The 22,028-nt window shown below is 42.0% G+C and overlaps 1 protein-coding gene across 3 annotated transcripts in view; it reads right to left on the minus strand.

The window, feature by feature from the left end:
* The window catches only part of LOC105909685 (serine/threonine-protein kinase MARK1-like), a 49,134-nt gene that overhangs the window by 12,896 nt on the left and 14,210 nt on the right, over nucleotides 1-22,028 (minus strand). For all 3 annotated transcript variants that reach the window (XM_031579586.2, XM_012838330.3, XM_031579585.2), the window contains exons 4-11: nucleotides 10,364-10,412; nucleotides 10,107-10,172; nucleotides 9,176-9,246; nucleotides 8,179-8,235; nucleotides 7,854-8,090; nucleotides 7,642-7,761; nucleotides 7,374-7,473; nucleotides 7,129-7,241 (exon numbers count right to left, since the gene is read on the minus strand). In XM_031579586.2, coding sequence (XP_031435446.1) covers nucleotides 7,129-7,241; nucleotides 7,374-7,473; nucleotides 7,642-7,761; nucleotides 7,854-8,090; nucleotides 8,179-8,235; nucleotides 9,176-9,246; nucleotides 10,107-10,172; nucleotides 10,364-10,412 — 813 coding nt within the window. The remainder of the gene's footprint in view (nucleotides 1-7,128; nucleotides 7,242-7,373; nucleotides 7,474-7,641; nucleotides 7,762-7,853; nucleotides 8,091-8,178; nucleotides 8,236-9,175; nucleotides 9,247-10,106; nucleotides 10,173-10,363; nucleotides 10,413-22,028) is intronic.

Below are 22,028 nucleotides of genomic sequence, written 5' to 3' on the forward strand. Positions count from 1 at the left end.
TTACTGTAAAATGAACAATAGTTATAACTATAATAATATAAAAGATTGGAGGGCTTGTAACAAATACATACGAATGACGGATGAGTTCTAAAGAGGTAACTCTTTAAACGCTTTGTGAATGTACCATGTCTGCCACTTTATCAGGTGATTCCACCACTGAGATACCACTAATGAAAACAGTGTCTTGATTTCCATCTCTTGCTGTGGAGAGAAGGCAAAGGCAAAGACAACAGACGTTCTTCTTCAGAAGAGGTGACGGTCGGGTTCTTCCTGAGTCTTGATAAGGTGCATTGCACACAGAGTGTGTGGGTCAGTAGGTCACTGGTGTTACAGAATGACTGCCCTGTTAGATGATATGTATTGCTCATCCAACAGTCAAACCCTTCTTTCGTAGGGCGAAGTGTTAGCATCCAGGTAATTGCATAGGTTATGGTCATGTTGGTTGCTCACTCTTCCCCATATTTATCGACTGACAGTCTTGTATGTATCCTTGAGTGTGTATATGCTCTATGTGCATCTCCTGACTGACTCTTTCCTGACTAACTGACTGTCTTGCATAGTATGTCAATGTTATTGTATCTAACTTGTGCAGAATTCAAATAAATGTCAATGGAACCACTATGCTGTAAAACAGTATGATAGTAGGTCTGATGGGATACATTTCTTCAAATACTTATGAGAGATTTATTTGCTTTTACTCCATGTTGTATGCATGGGAGTGAAAGGATAATATACACACATACACACAAGCTCTTCAACATATATCAAAGTATTATTTTTCCTCCAAAGACTCTACCTGGCAGCCCTTCACTTCAACGATAACGCTGGGCATCCCCAAGCAAGAACTTCAGCTGGTGAGCCGCTATTTAGAGTGAACTTCCCAAAGTACAAGAACATCAGCTGGTGAGCCGCTATTTAGAGTGAACTTCCCAAAGGACAAGAACATCAGCTGGTGAGCCGCTATTTAGAGTGAACTTCCCAAAGTACAAGAACATCAGCTGGTGAGCCGCTATTTAGAGTGAACTTCCCTAAGTACAAGAACATCAGCTGGTGAGCCGCTATTTAGAGTGAACTTCCCAAAGTACAAGAACATCAGCTGGTGAGCCGCTATTTAGAGTGAACTTCCCAAAGTACAAGAACATCAGCTGGTGAGCCGCTATTTAGAGTGAACTTCCCAAAGGACAAGAACATCAGCTGGTGAGCCGCTATTTAGAGTGAACTTCCCAAAGGACAAGAAGGGAGAGTGCACAGCAGGGCCAATGGAAGCAGATCCAACCTTCCTTGAGTGTCACAAGCTTTTATTGAGAATTCCACAAAGTCAAACAATGTAAAGACAGCCATTGTACAAAAAGCGAAACATTAATAACGTAAAATAATCGTTGTCTTTAAATGGCCTTCAAAATAGATAGAATAATGAAAATGATATAAATACTAAAAAGTCAAAAATGTGCAGCACAAATGTGCACACGTGCAATGTGCAATCTTTTTTTGTATTCCAGACTATGTGGATAAACTGTTGGACCTCATTTTTGACCCGGCCCCATATGTAGATGAGGTGCTGAAGATCGCCATCCCTGAGGATCTCTCTACCCAGTTTGATAAACCAGACAAGCTGGAAGTTATAGCCAGCTACATGTCAAGGTTTAATCAAGGGCAGGTCTGAACCCCACGCACCTTCCTTATGTGGCAGGGAACTCTCCATATCCGTAGCACCACTCAGGAGGGCAGTGCCACTCTAGTTACCCAGCCCAGAAAGCCCCAATAACAGCTTACACAGCTTCATGTATTTTTATAAACATGTTTTTATTATCACTTTAGTCTTTTTTTTGTATTTATTACCTATACACAATCAGCCCCTCCGTACCAGCCGGTACATTGAATAACTATGTTTAAAAAGCTCTGTGGCATTTTAAATGGCAATCTTTCTGACAATAAAAGTCAGTGTTTCAATGTTTGGTATGTAACATGTTAACAATTGTCACATGTAAGATGAGCAGTAAGCAAAGAAAGACAGATGGAACAGTGATTTATTGTATTTTCTTCCTTTGTCATATTTGTATTACAGAAATGTCTGACAACTCATATGCATAATACAAACGTACTGCTCTATTCCCCTTAGACGTAAAGGCACATAGTGTGCGCTATGGAGGTTGAATGCATTCTGTAGTGAGAACACATTCAAGCACACAGGTTCGAGGCCAGGATGATCAACCATGCATGCTGGTGGGTTCTGAAACAGCTGTAATCTTCTTGCAACCTTGAACATTTGAAAGGGTAAGTGACATGGAATATAGAACAGATGATGACTGCAGAATTACAATACCATTTACCAAGAGTTCATTCTACCCGTGTCATCTCTCCGGCTCTGGAGGCATGTTTTCACACCTGGCCCAAATACACCTGGATCAGGACAGAGACAGAGAGCAGTGCAGGTGGAGTTTATTGTTGTGTTACTATTAAAGGGCATAGGTCACCAAATGCAATGATTTAATGATAAACACAATATTCAAACGCTGTAATTAATAGAGGTAATCATACATTACTACGAGTTAGGTCCTACTCCCCCTGCTTGACCCATTACTGATGTCAGACAACATTGCTGGCTGTAACCTACGTTAAACATTACAGCTTGAGTTTAACTGGTGTAGCAGGCAGAGCTTAATGACGTTTGTGTTACTTGCATTTAGTTAAACACCAGAAATCCAGCTTTTCACAACTAGTGACTTAACTAGTAACTAGTAACACATTTTATTTGTTACATACTCGTACATAAACACACTGTATTAACCTACTCGAGTCACTAGCATTGGATTGTCCTCGACACAGCCAGCAAGACCTTATGACCTTAGCCAATGTACAAACATACAAAAATAATTGTTAATAAGTGACATAATGTTAACTAACCATTCAGAAATGTCCTGTTGGTCTTAATTCTTGAACTTGTTCAGGAGCCTCTTCTTGTTCAGGGTCCATCAAAGTCTCCAGCAGCCATATTTCTCCCAAGGTACACGCTCAACAGTTGCCATGGTAGCGCAGAACTTTGCTTGGGTGAGCTCACTCCACAGAGGAGGGGGGTGGGATGAACAGTGGCTCATTAGCATTTAAAGCAACAGGCACTCAAACAGGTCGCTCTGATCAAAAGGTACTGTTTTGCTTGATCCTTGTGGTATTTTTTACCAAAGTATGTTACAGACAGTTCATTAAGACCCCAAATAACCATGTCAAGTTGTGGGAAAATGGGCATACGCTGACTCCTTTAAATCGGTATGGAACATTTATGTTTTAATACTTGGGGAAGTTTGCACATTTTGCTTGGAGCCCAATGTTTTGATCTAGGATGAAAATATGCCCCTGTCCTGTGTACACAGGCACTCATCTGAGTCACAGAGGGTTGGAGTAATATGCCCCTGTCCTGTGTGTACACAGGCACTCATCTGAGTCACAGAGGGTTGGAGTAATATGGTCCTGTCCTGTGTACACAGGCACTCATCTGAGTCACAGAGGGTTGGAGTAATATGCCCCTGTCCTGTGTACACAGGCACTCATCTGAGTCTTCACAGAGGGTTGGAGTAATATGGTCCTGTCCTGTGTGTACACAGGCACTCATCTGAGTCTTCACAGAGGGTTGGAGTAATATGCCCCTGTCCTGTGTGTACACAGGCACTCATCTGAGTCTTCAAAGAGGGTTGGCGTAATATGGCCCTGTCCTGTGTGTAGACAGGCACTCATCTGTGTCTTCACAGAGGGTTGGAGTAATATGGCCCTGTCCTGTTGTTAGGGAATTTTTCCCTTTTACCAGGACTGTATTAAACCTCAGAATTAAGACACACACAGCCAAGAATATAATAAATAACAAACTTTTACTCTGGCAAAGAGGAGTGCATTGGTTTCAGACCGCTGTTCCCACATACACTGCCTCTCTAGTAAAATGCCTGACCCTTTATTCAAGAAAATATCACAGAACACAGACATGACCCTCCCATGGCCGTATCCTCTGTCCCTGGTTCCCAGAGATAAGAATGTTTACCTAAGACCCCCAAAAACCCTGACTCTGGGTCTTACAACAATAAATCAGTCTTAACCTAAACATCCCACGACACCTCTGAATTCCCCATCTGTACCCCATCTGTCCTCACAGTTTCAAACTTCCTCTCGCAGAACAATGGAAACAGCTGAGACTTATATTTAACTAACTAATATCAAACTAACACACATCATGATAATAATTAAAAAGAAACATTTCTTTCACACCTGTGTACACAGGCACTCATCTGAGTCTTCACAGAGGGTTGGAGTAATATGCCCCTGTCCTGTGTGTACACAGGCACTCATCTGAGTCTTCACAGAGGGTTGGAGTAATATGCCCCTGTCCTGTGTGTAGACAGGCACTCATCTGAGTCACAGAGGGTTGGAGTAATATGCCCCTGTCCTGTGTGTACACAGGCACTCATCTGAGTCTTCACAGAGGGTTGGAGTAATATGCCCCTGTCCTGTGTACACAGGCAATCATCTGAGTCTTCAAAGAGGGTTGGCGTAATATGGCCCTGTCCTGTGTGTAGACAGGCACTCATCTGTGTCTTCACAGAGGGTTGGAGTAATATGGCCCTGTCCTGTGTACACAGGCACTCATCTGAGTCTTCACAGAGGGTTGGAGTAATATGGCCCTGTCCTGTGTACACAGGCACTCATCTGAGTCTTCAAAGAGGGTTGGCGTAATATGGCCCTGTCCTGTGTGTAGACAGGCACTCATCTGTGTCTTCACAGAGGGTTGGAGTAATATGCCCCTGTCCTGTGTGTACACAGTCACTCATCTGAGTCTTCACAGAGGGTTGGAGTAATATGGCCCTGTCCTGTGTACACAGGCACTCATCTGAGTCTTCACAGAGGGTTGGAGTAATATGCCCCTGTCCTGTGTACACAGGCACTCATCTGAGTCTTCACAGAGGGTTGGAGTAATATGCCCCTGTCCTGTGTACACAGGCACTCATCTGAGTCTTCACAGAGGGTTGGAGTAATATGGCCCTGTCCTGTTGTTAGGGAATTTTTCCCTTTTACCAGGACTGTATTAAACCTCAGAATTAAGACACACACAACCAAGAATATAATAAATAACAAACTTTTACTCTGGCAAAGAGGAGTGCATTGGTTTCAGACCGCTGTTCCCACATACACTGCCTCTCTAGTAAAATGCCTGACCCTTTATTCAAGAAAATATCACAGAACACAGACATGACCCTCCCATGGCCGTATCCTCTGTCCCTGGTTCCCAGAGATAAGAATGTTTACCTAAGACCCCCAAAAACCCTGACTCTGGGTCTTACAACAATAAATCAGTCTTAACCTAAACATCCCACGACACCTCTGAATTCCCCATCTGTACCCCATCTGTCCTCACAGTTTCAAACTTCCTCTCACAGAACAATGGAAACAGCTGAGACTTATATTTAACTAACTAATATCAAACTAACACACATCATGATAATAATTAAAAAGAAACATTTCTTTCACACCTGTGTACACAGGCACTCATCTGAGTCTTACTTAATGTAAATGCATTCTCTTTTGTTTACCAAACATATGGCATGTTTGTTTTACTTAACTCTATAACACCTGTTGTATCATATTTGCTACAAGAGTTTTTGAGACGTCTATATCATGATTAATACTTTCCTGAAAAAGCTATTGTATGCAACCTGACACATGACCCTCTTTTGCTTTGTTTGGTGGAGTATCTGTGCACTGTAGGTAGCAGTGGGCCTCTTAAGGCTATATCCAAAATGGCTGCCTTCATGTAGTAACACAATTATTTGACAATTTTGAAAAGGTTACTGTAAGAATAACATTTATATTGTTACTAATATTTTGACATACAAATGTACTGTATCGAAGCATTACTTAATACTTCACACTACAGTCAAACTTGTTGAAAATATATGTAGCAAATATGATGCATCAGGTATTTAAGGTAAATATACCAAGTATGAACTATGATACAACAAGTATTTAAGATAATTAATCTGTAAGTCCCTCCATTGTCTTTGTATTGTAATTTCTGATGCTGACAGAAAGATAATATCTCTCTCTTTATTGACACAAAACTTGGTATACTCCAGTAGCAGCCCATAGGTTGAGTATGAAGTATGAGCGGCATGACTTTTCTCAACGGTTTCTGGCTAATTTGACCATGAGGAACAAAACTAGGATGCTGTAATTTACTGTAACCCGAGCGAACATCAAGATTTTACCACGTCTTTTTAGGGCGCGTCCAGCGCATCTGTATCTCAGCTTCTGAAGGTCATAGACACTTGAATTTGGTCTCAAAATGACCGGAATATGCATGTTTATATATGCACTATGAAGGTTTCTAAGCTCTAAAACCTTTACTTTTCGAGATATTCAAGAAAAAAAACATTATTTTGTATTCGCTGAGGGCGCAAAAAGTACTCCACTGGCAGGCTCAAGTTGAGTATGCATTATGAGCGGCACGACTTTTCTCAACGGTTTCTGGCTAATTTGACCCTGAAGAACAAAACTAGGGTGCTGTCGTTTACTGTCACCTGAGCGAACATTGAAATTTTGCCACGCCCTGGTAGTCATGCGTCTCATGCAGGCAGTGTGTATGCTTTAACCATTTAACATGGGCACAGTGTGTATGCTTTAACCAGTTAACATGGGCACAGTGTGTATGTTTTAACATGGGCGCAGTGTGTATGCTTTAACATGGGCGCAGAAATGAAAACCTTGTAGCTCTGGCTCTGTAGGCTCTGTAAAGCCCCTTGGGTCCATTCTTAATGGTGCTATGTAAACAAAAACATTTGAGCTGCATTAAAATGAATTGAGTCAGGTACAGGTAGGGTATTTAGCAGACACGTTTGTCCAAAGGTGCACATACCATAATGTCTACACCCCATTATTTACCATTTGACCTTCAGGATTCAATTTAAAGCAGCGGTAAGCAGTGATCTAAAACTAGCAAGCTGAAAGGCATGCAAACGGTTGCCACTGATAAAAGCTTGCTAGCATGTTATTGTCTTTTGGCCTACATAAAATTACTGATATTTTGAACTACAGTTGACTTTTTGACTATATAGTTCAAAGGCTATACACTGATATGTTTTAGTCACGAACCTCTGGTGTTTTTCTACCAAGTAGCAGGTAAGTGGCCATAACTTCGTCATACTTCTGCCCCGCCAGAGAGTCAAGGATCTCATCCTTAGGAAATCCCATCGTCACCATCAACTCTGAGGAGCAGAATGAGAACATGACATCAGAGACAGCAATGGAACTACATCACCAGCAGGTGGAGCAATCTGCCAAAAATGGTGGTGTTATTATGTTGTTCCCCTGTGTGACGTCCTGAGGTAGTTACTCACCAATCCTCTTGATGTCACTGTTGTCCTGTTCCGGCTCAGTATATGGCTTCAGCTCCTCCTCCTCATGGGCCACGTTCATCCACCTGTCCTTCATCACTTGCTGGAGTGAAGAAGTGGGGCATGGAAAAAAAAGAAAATCGACTTTATTTCTAATGCAGAGGAGAGCTTTGATAAATATTTCTCAAAATGAAAGAGTGTCAAGATATTAGCTAATGCTGGTTGTTTTGAGTTGAGTTGAGTTCTTGTCCACAAACATAGGTCTGGTTACCTCTAAGCTGCCTCTCTTCACGGGGTTCAGCACTAACAGCTTCTTGAGCAGGTTCTCACAGTCTGTGGACATGTAGAAGGGGATGCGATATTTCCCTTTCAAAACTCTTTCCCTTAGCTCCTATTCAAAACAACAAATTGATGTTACAACACTGATAAGTAATGTACAGAGCAGTTGGAGCATTATCTGTGTTATAAAATATCAGGACAAACCTTCAGGTTTTGGCCATCAAAAGGTAACGATCCGCTGACCAGTGTGTATAGGATGACTCCTAAGCTCCACACGTCCACTTCAGGCCCATCATACTTCTTCCCCTGGAAGAGCTCAGGGGCGGCATAAGGCGGGGAGCCGCAGAAGGTGTCCAGCTTGCTGCCCATGGTGAACTCATTACTGAAGCCGAAGTCTGCTATCTTTATGTTCATGTCTGCGTCCAACAGGAGGTTCTCTGCCTGCAGGACAGTGTGAGATGAGCTTGTCATCACCTATAGGCAGCAGCATCATTGTGCTATATGCTGAGGTGTCACGATAAGCACTGACCTTCAGATCCCTGTGCACGATCATCTTCTGGTGGCAGTACTCCACCGCAGACACTATCTGAAATGCAGCAGGACTGAGTGTGATGCAAACATAAAAGTATTTTCAGCATGCTGGATACATGTTACAGACACAGCAAACAGACATTTTTATTGCAAAATACTTTCAATATTATTTCAATATTGTTATCAACAATATATTGGTAATATATTTTATTATGAATACCTGAGTGACACTAATGGAGATTATCATACAACATAACAAATGTATAGCATGAATCTCTTTCTCTCTCTCTCTCTCACTCTCTTTCTCTCTGTGAGTGTGTGTGTGTGTGTGTGTGTGTGTGTGTGTGTGTGTCCGTGGTGAATATGTAGTCATAGGCACATTTATATCTTTAACAGGTTTGTCAGATTAAGAACGAAAAGAGAATGCCCTAGGCATCAATGAACAGCAACTTCCTGTTTCTATTTCCAGTACAGTATGACAAAGGCACTCCTCTCTCCTTTAAGTGGGAGCATCCCAACAACCTTAAGTGTAACTTCATAGAAACTGGAATGGATGCTGATAATTATGTGGTAAAGTCAAGTGTGTAGTGTTTGGCAAAAGACAATAGATAGTCATAATAGATAGTCCATCAATTTCAAACATGAGCCAACCAGAATAACATCACAACAACATCACAATAACATGGCCACTGCAATCCTGGTCACTGGTTATTGGTGTTATGTATACCTTGTCGTATGTTCGTCTTACCCTATAGTGCTCCGAGGAAAGCTTTTTTTTTCATTCTGGGTTGTGATGGAAAGTCCAAGTTTACAAAGTAGATGTCCTTTCCCGTTCTTAAGAATTCAACATTCAATTGAACTAAGAAACTGAACCTGAATATAAGTCATGGGGGGTGCCAGCTGGCCCAGTGCACTGATAAGGCATACTTTGATTTTCTACACATGGGATTTCCCAACTCGCTCAGGGTGGGGTCTGAGTGGGGGGTTACACATACCTGTCGAAACTTTGCCCGAGCCTCTTTCTCTTTCATTCTTCCATGAGCCACTAGGTAGTCAAACACCTCACCTGGAAGGGACAAACTTAGATCAGGCAGAGGTCCTTGCCTATACATAAAGCAGTTAAGTCTTCTCCTTCAGATTTTTAACAGGGCTGTGGAACTGTACAGTAATTCAGAATGTCCCAATCACCTCCAGGCGCTTTAGGTCTGTCAAAGCTCTACCTAAACTGACTGAACAAATCATTTTTAAAGATCTCAATCAACAGTTGACTAAAACAGTTCTTCAAAACTTCATAAAGGTGTAGCATAGCAGGGAACGACCTAAAAATCTAGAGCATTAGCTTGATCCATAGATCGGGTCGCACAGGGCTTGTGTGGCTGCAGGTTTTCATTCCCATCATGAAACATGCCTGGTATAATCAAGCGTTTGATGAGTGACATTACTTCGGTCAAATCAGGCTCCAGTTTCCAGCAGCTTCACTGGCCCATTGCAGACAGATAGACTGTGAGGGGCTCACTCATGGACATAGTGTAGGGTAGAAGAGGGGCTGACTCATAGTGTAGGACAGAAGAGGGGATGACTCATAGTGTAGGACAGAAGAGGGGATGACTCATGGACATAGTGTAGGACAGAAGAGGGGATATGAGGGGCTCACTCATGGACATAGTGTAGAACAGAAGAGGGGATGACTCATAGTGTAGGACAGAAGAGGGGATGACTCATGGACATAGTGTAGAACAGAAGAGGGGATGACTCATAGTCTAGGACAGAAGAGGGGATGACTCATAGTGTAGGACAGAAGAGGGGATGACTCATAGTGTAGGACAGAAGAGGGGATATGAGGGGCTCACTCATGGACATAGTGTAGAACAGAAGAGGGGATGTGAGGGGATGACTCATAGTGTAGGGCAGAAGACAATCACTCACCTCCGCTGGCATATTCCATGATCAAGTAAAGTGTCTTCTCTGTTTCTATGACTTCGAATAATTTAACTGGAGAAGAGCAAGAGAAATGTGATAATAAACGATGTAATGTCCTTGTGTGAGCATACTTCATTTGAATACTGAATACAGTAACAGAATGTGAGCATACTTCATTTGAACACTGAATGCAGAAACATAATGTGAGCATACTTCATTTGAATACTGAATACAGTAACAGAATGTTAAGAAGGTCACAGTACCTATATTTGGATGATTCAACAGCTTCATTATCCGAACCTCCCTAAAGAGCTGTGGTGGGAAACAAATGGGTATTATTAGCATCAGCATTAAATACAAATCTTTTATTTATTTTTAGTAAAAACAATCAAGGATTTCCCCACTGTCTCTACCCACAGTTGATGAAAGAGGTTAGAGTTATTTAGGAACATATTCAAGGCAGCCTTGAACAAATGAATATAAACACCACAACAGCATCAAAACCGGCAGTGCTAGCCACTGAAGCATCCGACAATAACCCTACCCCACCACAGGGGTGTCAAGAGATCAACAGGGCCTCAGTTTCTTTGGTCAAAATATGATCACTAACAGGCTATGACCCGTCACGAAGCAGTCTCTAATCCCGTTGCTAGACAGATAAGTACACAGATGAGTAGAATTACAGCCTCCCAACCCAGTGGTGCTTGAAAGGAGCCAGGGACCTCTCTGTGTTTCAATCCTTTCCACTGGTTACATGGACACACTATAGTCTCTGAAGACAGCCTCTCAGCAATTCAGGGCTACTCTAAGGTACTTCAAACCAGGCTCATCTTGAAATGTGAACTTATGTTGTGAATTTGGACACACCGGCTCTTTATACATCTTCCCATGAAGTTAAAAGGTTTATTTTCCTTTGACATAGCCAAGCTCTCGGTTTGGCATGTTCACCGCCATATTTTGATAATGATGCCAAATTGAAATATCTAAAAATATCAAGAAAAAGCATCTCCCTTATGGGCATTCAACAGAGGCGCATCACCACTGCTTCCATTTCACATGGTTTATCATTCATCAGGACATGTGTTTGGGAACCCATTGGAAAGTTCTTAAATCTGCATTAACATGATCTAAAATGTGATCCGGTCTTAATCTAAAGCCAATTGAATATTTATTTTAAAAATGAGTAATCATTTGTTCCTTTATTGATGAAATGATCCAACATTAAAATACCGTAGCGTGAAAAGGAATGTGAACCCCTCCCTCCAATAACTGGTGTGAACTAGAGCATGGATCGGGCCAACTTTTTCTGTCCGAGCCCGACCCGCGTCCGACAGAGTAGTAACCGAGCCCGGCCCGAGTCCGACAGCCATTCAAATATTTTTCACAAACAAATATTATTCACTTCACACTTCTTACATTGGACATATCCAACGGCCTAATTAGAATCCGCATCGACTACTAAGCAGAAATATCTCCATACAGTAGATTTCCCTTCGTTTAGTATCGTTTTAAACTCTCCAGATGACCGTTTCTCCTTAACTTTCTCATGATGCCATTTTGCCACCTGTAATCGCGTCGTCACAGCTAGGACATAAACAAATTCCCGCCACTGGAAGAATGCTGTTATACTAAATGTGATTTATTTTATTCTCAAAAACGAACTTCTGCATCATGTGAAGCAGACACGTTGACTTCACTATTTATTAGGATATTTTAAATATGGAATGTTCAATACATTATCGCGCTCATGTGTCCGAGCCCAACCCGAGCCGATTATAATTTATAAATATTTGTCCGAACCCGGCTCGACCCGTCGGATCCCGACGGGTTCCGACGGGCTCGGGTCGGATATCCATCCTCTAGTGTGAACACCTTTTACAACAATGACTATAATCAAACATTTCCACAGCTGGGAAGAATTTTGTCCCATTCTTCCAAACAGAAGAACGCCAACCCTCCTTCATGTTCTGCTACTACATTGCTGTTGAAGTCCAAACTTTGATATTTCCTCTGCCTTAAAGGTACTATATGCAGTCCTGGCTAACTGGCTAGCACGCAAAATTATTTCATACCACACACTCCAAGCAAATTTGGGCCAGTGGTTAGCATGGCAACTAACTACAGTATAGCCAAGCTTACTTGTTGTTTTCGCAACAGTGACTCACTATTGCCTCGAGGTACAAAATGGTATTACGAGACAGGCCAAGCCAACGCTAGCTGGTTAGCATGCTAACTTTAGTAAATATCTTGGCAACACAGTACAAAAGTGTTATTTCCTTCACATTCAGACAACTGATTGAGTAGCCATTTTGTTGAATCAAAACAGTATAGAGACGAATTGGAACTATTTTTTTAGTTCTGAGTTTGAGTTCTTCTGAGTTCCTGAAGAAAAGAACGAATAACTGTTTTTTCTCAAATCAGATCTTTTGAGACAGACTGTTATTTGCAAGCGATCGAACTTGTTTGTCCAAGCATCCCCAACCTATCCACATGGGTTGCTGTGGTAACAACGTAAGTGTCAGTAACTTTGTGGCAACAGTCCTTGCAGCTTTGCCTGTGCAGAAGCCAGCAGAAAATGTATTTCGACATCTGTCCATGGATTGTTGTTATTCATGTTGTCAAGTCATGCGCTCTCAAACCCCATAGAAGCAATGAATCAATGGTTGTAAGTTCTTTGGGGCTTCAGTGGTTGGCTGGTCAAGATGGACCTCACTTCAGGTGATGTGTGAGTCTTGAGCATGGGCATGGTCTCAATATTCTGATGGCGAATCTGCTTTAGGAGAATGATACAGACTAACTCTGTACACACATGCAAAACCATTCCCTCTGAGATATACAAAAAGAGTAAACACACAGACACACACACACACATACACTCAAACAAATAAAAACTGTGCCAGCGACCTACATACAGCTACCCAGGAGCTTTTCCAAATTCCTGCTAATTACTGAAATGTCACTAAACATTTACAGTAGCCTCACAAGATATTCTGTATCACTAGAACGTATTCAATGCTCCCAGTGCATCAGGGCTCAAAGAAAGATAGAGATAATGCATCTTTTGGTGTAACACTTTATTTTAAAGATCAAGAAAGTCAACAATACAACACACAATAAGCAAAAGAGCATAGCTTAGCAATGAGTTCAATCTGTATTTTAAATTGAAATACGGAGAATGCCGTTTGAGCGAGCATGCTAGTTTTAAAAAGATGGGTTTTAACAGCACTTTTGAATTGCGTAATCCAGTATGTCCAGTATGTGAGGGGGGAGTGATTAAGTGGGTTAAAGGATATTCTTGAGAATTTAAGCACGCTCCCCACGGATGTGACGACTCTCTTGGCGTGGGTGGCGCACAGGCTGGCATCCTCGAACAGACCAGGCAGGTAAGCCTCATTGGCCTTTTGAAGAGCCATGACAGCAGAGCTCTGGAAGCACAGATCACTCTTGAAGTCCTGAGCGATCTCTCTGACCAGACACTGGAAAGGCAGCTTGCGGATCAGCAGCTCGGTGTTCTCCTGGTACCAATGGATCTCTCTCAGCGCTACAGTACCTGTCTTGAAGTCCTGAGGGATTATGTTACATTTACGAGAGGTCTGCTTGGTTCTTGCCATTGTTAATAATCTTCCATGGGAATCTTCAGAAGTATCAAAGAAGCAAGCAGTTAGCTAGATAGGCAGCCTAGCCAAGGGGAAACTTAGCCAAACTATATATACTATAGACTTATTATATTATTAAGGCTTGGAAAAAAGTACTGAAAACAATGGCTATGTACTGCTATTAAACTTCAAGGGGACATATTGTAAACATGTCACTTTTATAATGCTTCTACACATAGATTTGAGTATCTGGCATGCCTACCAACCCAAAAACACTGAAAAAAGACAATCCAGTCAGTTTGTTATGGGCTGTCTATGTCAGGAAAGATGCGATTAAGCGAGTCCTTCAGATTTTCTCCCCACTGTGACATCCCAAGGAGCGCGAATTAGACCGCCCCAGAGCCATTTAGGGAGTAATACCACCCGATCCGGCGGCATTTTGTTCTTGTTGTTCTCGGATACGCTGGGATACGCTAGCAAGCTCCATGGAGCAAACTCTGTGCTCTATCTGGTCGGCTGCACAGAGCAGCACACATCCTTGTGCGCGAACCACTTTTCATCTGATTGTTTGGCCAACCTGGGCCAGTGTAATGCTGGACTCTCAACAAGATTGTGCTTAAAAGAGGGATCAGCGCAAAACAAAAACAAAAAAATCAACCATTTTGAAACTTTAGAAAAGTTCCATAAAAATGAACACAAACGGTGATTGACATTGTCATTATAAAAATTATACAAAATAATCAGGGTTATGTTTAGGTTTAGGTTTACATTTAGGTTAAACAACATTGTGGATAACTGTTCAATTCTCCAAACTAAAATAAGCTGATAATAGTGTATCATTATAACATGGAGCTCAAGTAACAGGCAGATACATGAACAACTATCAAAAAAATCACCTCAAGCAATGTTTACACAGAACAGAGGTCTCTCTATAAAGCCTTAAGCCACCATCAGTTCCTGGCAGGTGTTGCTTGTGAAAATACTGACTTGTGTCACAGACACAATATTTCAAATAGTCATATTTTTTTATATTGTGTAAGAGCATAGTTGGTGGGGTTCTTCTGGATGCATCAACTACACCAAATATCCTAGAGTATGTCCCCAGAATAAAAGTTAAACTAAACGTTGAATACCATAGTTACCCGAAACAACCCCAATATGCTGTTGCAGTAGAAGCTTAAGATCATTATTTGACATCAACACAACGTAGATAGGCTGTACTATTGGGGGAAAGTAGTCTATTAAGAAGCTCCCCAATAATGGTGATTCTTAGCGGTTACAAGTCTTCTCTACGAGAGATTCTACGAATGTTTGTGAATTTCTACACACCTTTCCCGAACAAGCACATAATGTGAACGTTCTCTCTCTGCTCTCCAGGGGTACTTAACAAGCACTGTCCATGTAAGCAGGCACACACACGCACTGCTTTGCTAAAACAGAGTCAAACCCTTGCTCGGAAACTCTTTTGTTAACTGTAAATCAGACACTAACCACTGGAATTTAGCTAGATCATATCTAAGGTGGTGTTGATCGTGCTTGATAACCATGTTGATAGTGCTATTAGACAAGGCAGAAAGACCTGCGCTGCAACCTGCAGCAGGGAGCTGGTTGCTTGTGCTGTGACACCATGTTACTCAGCTGCAGTGTGTCTGACCTCCTGTGGAGGGGATCCCCCTGACAGTATTTCATCACCAGTCTATGCAGCACATAATGGAGTAATGCACCCTAAAGTGGAGCGGAGGGGATCCCCCTGACAGTATTTCATCACCAGTCTACGCAGCACATAATGGAGTATTGCACCCTAAAGTGGGGATCCCCTGACAGTATTTCATCACCAGTCTATACAGCACATACTGGAGTAATGCACCCTAAAGTGTGTCTGTCCTCCTGCGGAGGGGATCCCCCTGACAGTATTTCATCACCAGTCTATGCAGCACATAACGGAGTAATGCACCCTAAAGTGCAGTATTTCACCACCAGTCTATACAGCACATAATGAAGTAATGCACCCTAAAGTGCTGTATTTCATCACCAGTCTATGCAGCACATAACGGAGTAATGCACCCTAAAGTGGAGCGGAGGGGATCCCCCTGACAGTATTTCATCACCAACTATGCAGCACATAATGGAGTAATGCACCCTAAAGTGCTGTATTTCATCACCAGTCTACGCAGCACATAATGGAGTATTGCACCCTAAAGAGGGGATCCCCCTGACAGTATTTCATCACCAACTATGCAGCACATAATGGAGTAATGCACCCTAAAGTGCTGGTGAAGCCTCTGATAAACTAGGGGAGTCACATACCAACACCTATTCACCCTTGAAGCTAGTACTAGTTTTAATCCTCTAGTGCATCGGTTCCCAAACTGGGGTACGCGTACCCCCAGGGGTACGCGAAGTGGTTCAGGGGGTACGCGGGGAGAAAATTTCCGCGATAACAGAAAACGGACGGAATTTGCAGAATGTACCGTTTGAAACAGAATTGCAACTTTCAGACGGAAATCCTTTTGTGCATCAAAATCGCCCAAATTCCCCTGTATTTTGTCCTGCAAGGCTGTATTTCTTTCGTATAACCACAACAACGATTGCAACAATGAACAAGCATTATTAGAAAACAAAACCACTGAGAAAATGTCACGTCTGTGCTGAACTCCGCTCCGGCCACGCCCCCCTATTCAACACAGACCTCCGTAGCCTGTCAAATGAATTCGCTCATCTTCCCAATCGCCTGCAAATGTTTTTTTAGTCTTCTGTTCTGTTGATGGCTGGCAAACAACAACCTTAGAAGGTTTGGGTCACTTGTGGGGGGGGGGGGGGGGGTACGCAGCTGGAGATTAAATGTCTGAAGGGGTACGGACTGTAAAAAGTTTGGGAACCACTGCTCTAGTGGACACATTATCTATTATATTTTGCAACCACAGGTGCCACATTCATTGCTGTAGTAATTAATACATACCTGTCTAATCTTTACCTGTTTGCAATTATTTTTTTTAAAACTATACGCAAAGGGTCAAAATGCCCAAGGACCAATAAAGCTAAAGAACCGTGACCTTCCACTTCACTATCCACCTGAAACAAGTTTATGCATTTATATTTTCACCAGAACAGAATCAACAAAGGGGATCAAAACCTGGCTGGTCTAATGTTTTACAGATATGTCCCTGAGGCTTATTCTGTGGCAACCTTTGTAGTGCTTTCCTGTACATCAGTAAAATAACAAACAATAGGTCATGTACCTTTTGGGTTTGACCTTTCCCAAAGGCCTGCCCTTTTAGTTCATGTTGCTATGCCTGTCAAGCTTTTTGAACCTTCACATCTTTGTAATTTGGAACTACCCACAAAACACCAAAAAAGCAGTGTATTTCCAGAGAAAATTAGTGATGTTAAACTATATGATACGATATTAAAATGAGCACTGAAGGAGAGACGACTAGCCTATACTTGAGAAGAAAGTGCACAGGTCCCAATTGAAGAACGTGAAACCCCATCAGCTCATCTAAAATAACCTTCATATTACTGTGGAGTAATCATACTTGTTGGAACACCAGGAATTCGTCCATTTTAATTTTATCTGAAAACAGTCAGAATACATCCTCTCTCTTACCCCAGCATTGCCTGGGAAAACACCCATCTCTCGCCTCTCAGTCGCTCAGAAGAGCAGGCCCTCGCTCTCACAGTCAAAGCAACAAACTTTGTCTTACGCCAATGACTGCCTAAGATTTCTCATTAGCCAGGAATGCACCGCTAACCGAGACTAAGCAAGTTTAGCACAAGCAGCTAACAGAAAGCCTGCTAGCTAACTCTGCGATGGTATCAAACCAAGCAAGTAAAGTAAAGACGACCGTGAAATCTGCAGACGGAACAAACAGAGCGACCGGGTCCTCCGATCTACACTGCACAGCAACAACGACATCACAGCTACGACCTCCTTCATCCACGGACACTCTTCTGATTTCCACATCAAATCGGAAACCCCTTTACCCCAAGGACTGGTATCTTCGATAATTGGGCATTTAGCTATACTAGCATACTCACTACTTGGCTAAGTGTAAGACTGTTTTACCTTTGTACATTGGATTTGTTGTGTTCACCAAAAGTGACTTTTGGGACATCTTTTCTTATTTTTGGTAGTTGGCTTCGCCACACCATACAAGGGTTAATGTTAGTTATGCTTCCCAGAGACGCATGCATGCATTACCACACACGCGAAGGGAACACTTCACATAGGCTCGTCCTTTCATATTCACCTGACAGCGCACACTCAAGCACACAAGCTTGCACACACACTCCCCCTCTTTCACACATACACACTCCCATTTAATTCATTAGTTAAATACATTTAGTTAGATTACATATTGTGTTTTTTATTTCTGATCATTGTGTTAATAAATTATTTGATTATATATGCTGGTCTATTTAATGTTACACAAGATAGAATGCTGCCAACCTCTTCTATTCAGAACTTTAACTTTTACTTGCTGTTAATGATGTAACTTTGGTTGCAGTTATTAATGTAATTATTAATCCGAGTTCCAAATTGATAGTTTAACATATTTTATGAGATTTTATGATATATTACATTGATTTATGAGACTGATTTGTGGCTGATCTTTATTTTGACCACTGTGGTGTGTGTGGCGCCCCCATGTGTTCAACTTAATTGCTCTGTAGTTTTGTTGAATGATCGATGCCTGTCCAATAAGGTGAGATCACCAAGATAGTATTGGTGTTGTTGTCAGGATAGTACCAATGTTATCTTGGTGGCCCTTATGTAAGGGATAATGTATAGAACGCCGGTCATTATCGGGAAAATAAGCCCCGACAGGGCGAACAGCACCCCGACGCGAAGCGGACACTTCCCTTGACAGCGGTCAATTATGCATAGCAACGGTCAAATATGGAAAAATAGTTGACCACAGAACGTTGGGAAGCCCCATTCAAGTGAATGGAGCATTCTACAGCATTAAGAAGAGCCGTGTAATAAGAATACAGTATTTCTATTTATACACAATTGCACCCACATCAATTCGGCTCACAAGGTATGGTACCTACATTATTCTGGTTCCCATTGTGAGACTGGTACCCAGTGTACCTACATACTCTTACTGTGTGGGGTGAGTTAACTGCTTTTAGTCCATATTGGAATCTTTATCATTATGCATTGTCAACATCACCACAAAAATCTGCAGTGCCATCTGTGTGTGTTGTTGATTTTCACGTGCAAAAGTGTAGCCCACGATTCTGGTGAAAGGTTGTTGATATTTGAGCTCAACACCCAATCAAATCAACCACCCCTCCCTTCTTTGCTCCTGAACATGTTGATGGGCTAGAATTGGATGTGGCTTGGTTTGAGCCACTTTGTTTATTTCCCATTTACTGTGTCACACTGGAGTGTGAGCGCACTGAACAGACAGCTTGAGGTCTTTGACAGAAAGTGTGTTGGATTACAGTCACATACAGTCGGCCTCCAGCCTCGTGTCAATGGCCAGATCACACCTGAGGGGATATCCTTTACCAGCCCCACTCTCACTTGTGTCATAATAGTTAAGCAATTGCTTGGTTTGTTAAGAATGGTAATAGTCATTGTGTGGTAATGTCATTACATTATGTTGGCTTTGGTAGTTATATAGCTAGATAACTTCCAGCAGCAAAATAGGAAGGTAGTTTAGGAGGTAGTAAGAAAGTAAGAAAGTATTTTTTATTTTTTATGGATTATGGGCTGGTTATGGGGTCATCCATGCTGTTAAGTCCATTGTCGGAAATCCATTGTTAAATCCATTGTTAAATCCATTGTCGGCTTTGGTCTTCAGAACGGGGAAGAAAACCACACCCCCCTCACAAACATTAATAAATGTTAGGCTTCGTTCACAATGTCAATCAACTTGTTTGCATATGTAATCGGAATTGGATCTCCATGATTGACTGTCCACATTACATCTATATGGCAAGTGATCAGATCGGAGTTATGTGTCCTGGAGCCATTCTCATTTCCTGCTGTATTTACATTGGTTGCTATAATAATGACAGGAAGTAGATTACTGTTGATATACAAACCCATATGCAGGGCAATCCTCAACAAATCCTGTTGATAACTCCCTACATGGTAATGGCACTGAATTCATATGAGACGAAGGACAGGACACAGCCTTAACAGGACACTTTGTTGGATAGGTTGCTAATGGCTCTGCCACCACATTACCATGTTCCTCGTTGGATAGGTTGCTAATGGCTCTGCCACCACATTACCATGTTCCTCGTTGGATAGGTGGCTAGTGGCTCTGCCACCACACTACCATGTTCCTCGTTGGATAGGTGGCTAGTGGCTCTGCCCCCACACTACCATGTTCCTCGTTGGATAGGTGGCTAGTGGCTCTGCCCCCACACTACCATGTTCCTCGTTGGATAGGTGGCTAGTGGCTCTGCCACCACACTAGAGCATGGATCGGGCCAAATTTTTCTGTCCGAGCCCGATCCGCGTCCGACAGAGTAGTAACCGAGCCCGGCCCGAGTCCGACAGCCATTCAAATATTTTTTTTCGAACCCGAACCGAGCCCGACGGAATCAATTTCTCAACTGTTCATACTAATGGCACATTTACGTACGTTTTTTATGAATAGCCTGGCTTTATTAAACTCGGGCATCAACAGATAAATGCTCGCTCACACACACAAGCGCTGTTAAACGCACAAGCATGCACAAGAAGGCCAATAAGCATATTTAAATTAAATTATTCACATTTCAAGAACGTGTTGTAAAAGGGTGCGGCTCCTTTAAGAGCAGCACGTACAGGGTGGGTGTGCTAGAAAGAGAGAGAACGGTGATTTTGGATTTAGCGACAGTAGCTAAAAACGTATGTGCTGTAACAGTGTTAACCAGTGTGTGAAGAGAATAAATCCTCAGAAAGAATACAGTGGGCATTTATTTACTAACCAGCAGCAGATGGAAAGGAAAGGGAATTAACCACAAAGTTAAAAACATGTAATACTAGTCTCCCCTGCAATCTCCAACTAGGGTCAGAGACAGACAGCAGGAAACAAAAGGCAGGTTAACAAACGGAATGAAATAGCCCACACATTACACACGCTATGCCTTAATAAAACTCACGTTATATGCTAAACCAAAGGAGGCACAGACAAGTCTTACCATTGAAGATCTTTTTTGTTTCTTTAAAAACTATCTACATACTGTAAATCCTCAAATAAAAACCGGGATTCAATTAGAGGCCGGGCTTCAGATAGTAGCCGGGGGCGTGGTCGATACGGACAAATAAAAGCCTGGCCCCGTATACAAGCCGGGGGTAAAAAAAAAAGGTACTGGTAGCCTATTTTACTGTAGCCTACCAGCATCAGTCCATCAGCACAAAGCAGACATCACAATTTAATTGAATGCATTTCATAAATAGGCTACAGGTTTTCCTCATGTTTAATGTTGTTGGCTAATTTCATGGCTGTTTGCAATAAAAAAAGAAGTGTTTCAGCCTACAAGGCGAATTTGTTATTATACAGTTACTTGCCTAAATGATAGAAGACATTCCTCCAAAATACCTCTTTTTAATGATTTTGTTGCCGTTTCGTGATTTCTGCTAAGAAAAAAATGTTCTTCAGGCTAATAGAACTTTAACGTCCCAGGTGTTGACTTCAAGTTACAATGACTTTCCGCTACATTAAATGACGGACTTCTTGCAGAATGATATGAAAGATGTGAATTAGAAGCACAAAACCCGTTGCGGTGCGGTGCGGTCATTAACTTTTCGAGGTGGTGAATATCAAGAAATTACAGACCTGCTAACGTTGGGGTGCCCCATTCAAATCAACGGAACTTTTTTGAACATTCTGAAGAGCCGTAAGAAATAAAGGCCTGCCCCTAATACAAGCCTGTCCCAAATACAGGCCGGTGCACTGTGCAGCCTAAGTAAATGAAAGCCCCGGCCACTATCCCTCAAAACTCACCTGTTCAACCTCACCTTCACCTGAACATCCCCTGCTCCCTTCCCTCCACTAATAGACTTATTTGCTACTTTTCGGTTTTATATAATGTTCTGTTTGTCTGTTTTGTCTGATCCTTTGTCTTTATATTTTACTGTTGTCTTGTTTTGCTTGTCCTACAATGTTAAAGCGACTTTGGGTATTTAGAAAAGCGCTATATAAAACTGAATTATTATTATTATTATTATTATTAATTGAGGATTTATGGTAGTCCAACCATCGAGGTTTAATCCATGTTGTTGTGGAGACAGAGGATTGCATCAATCATATTTCATTAAAACTTCAATATTCTTATATTGGATATATCCAACAGCCTAATTAGAATCTGGATCGACTACTAAGCA

The sequence above is a fragment of the Clupea harengus genome, chromosome 13 (assembly GCF_900700415.2).
Source record: "Clupea harengus chromosome 13, Ch_v2.0.2, whole genome shotgun sequence".
Taxonomy (NCBI): domain Eukaryota; kingdom Metazoa; phylum Chordata; class Actinopteri; order Clupeiformes; family Clupeidae; genus Clupea; species Clupea harengus.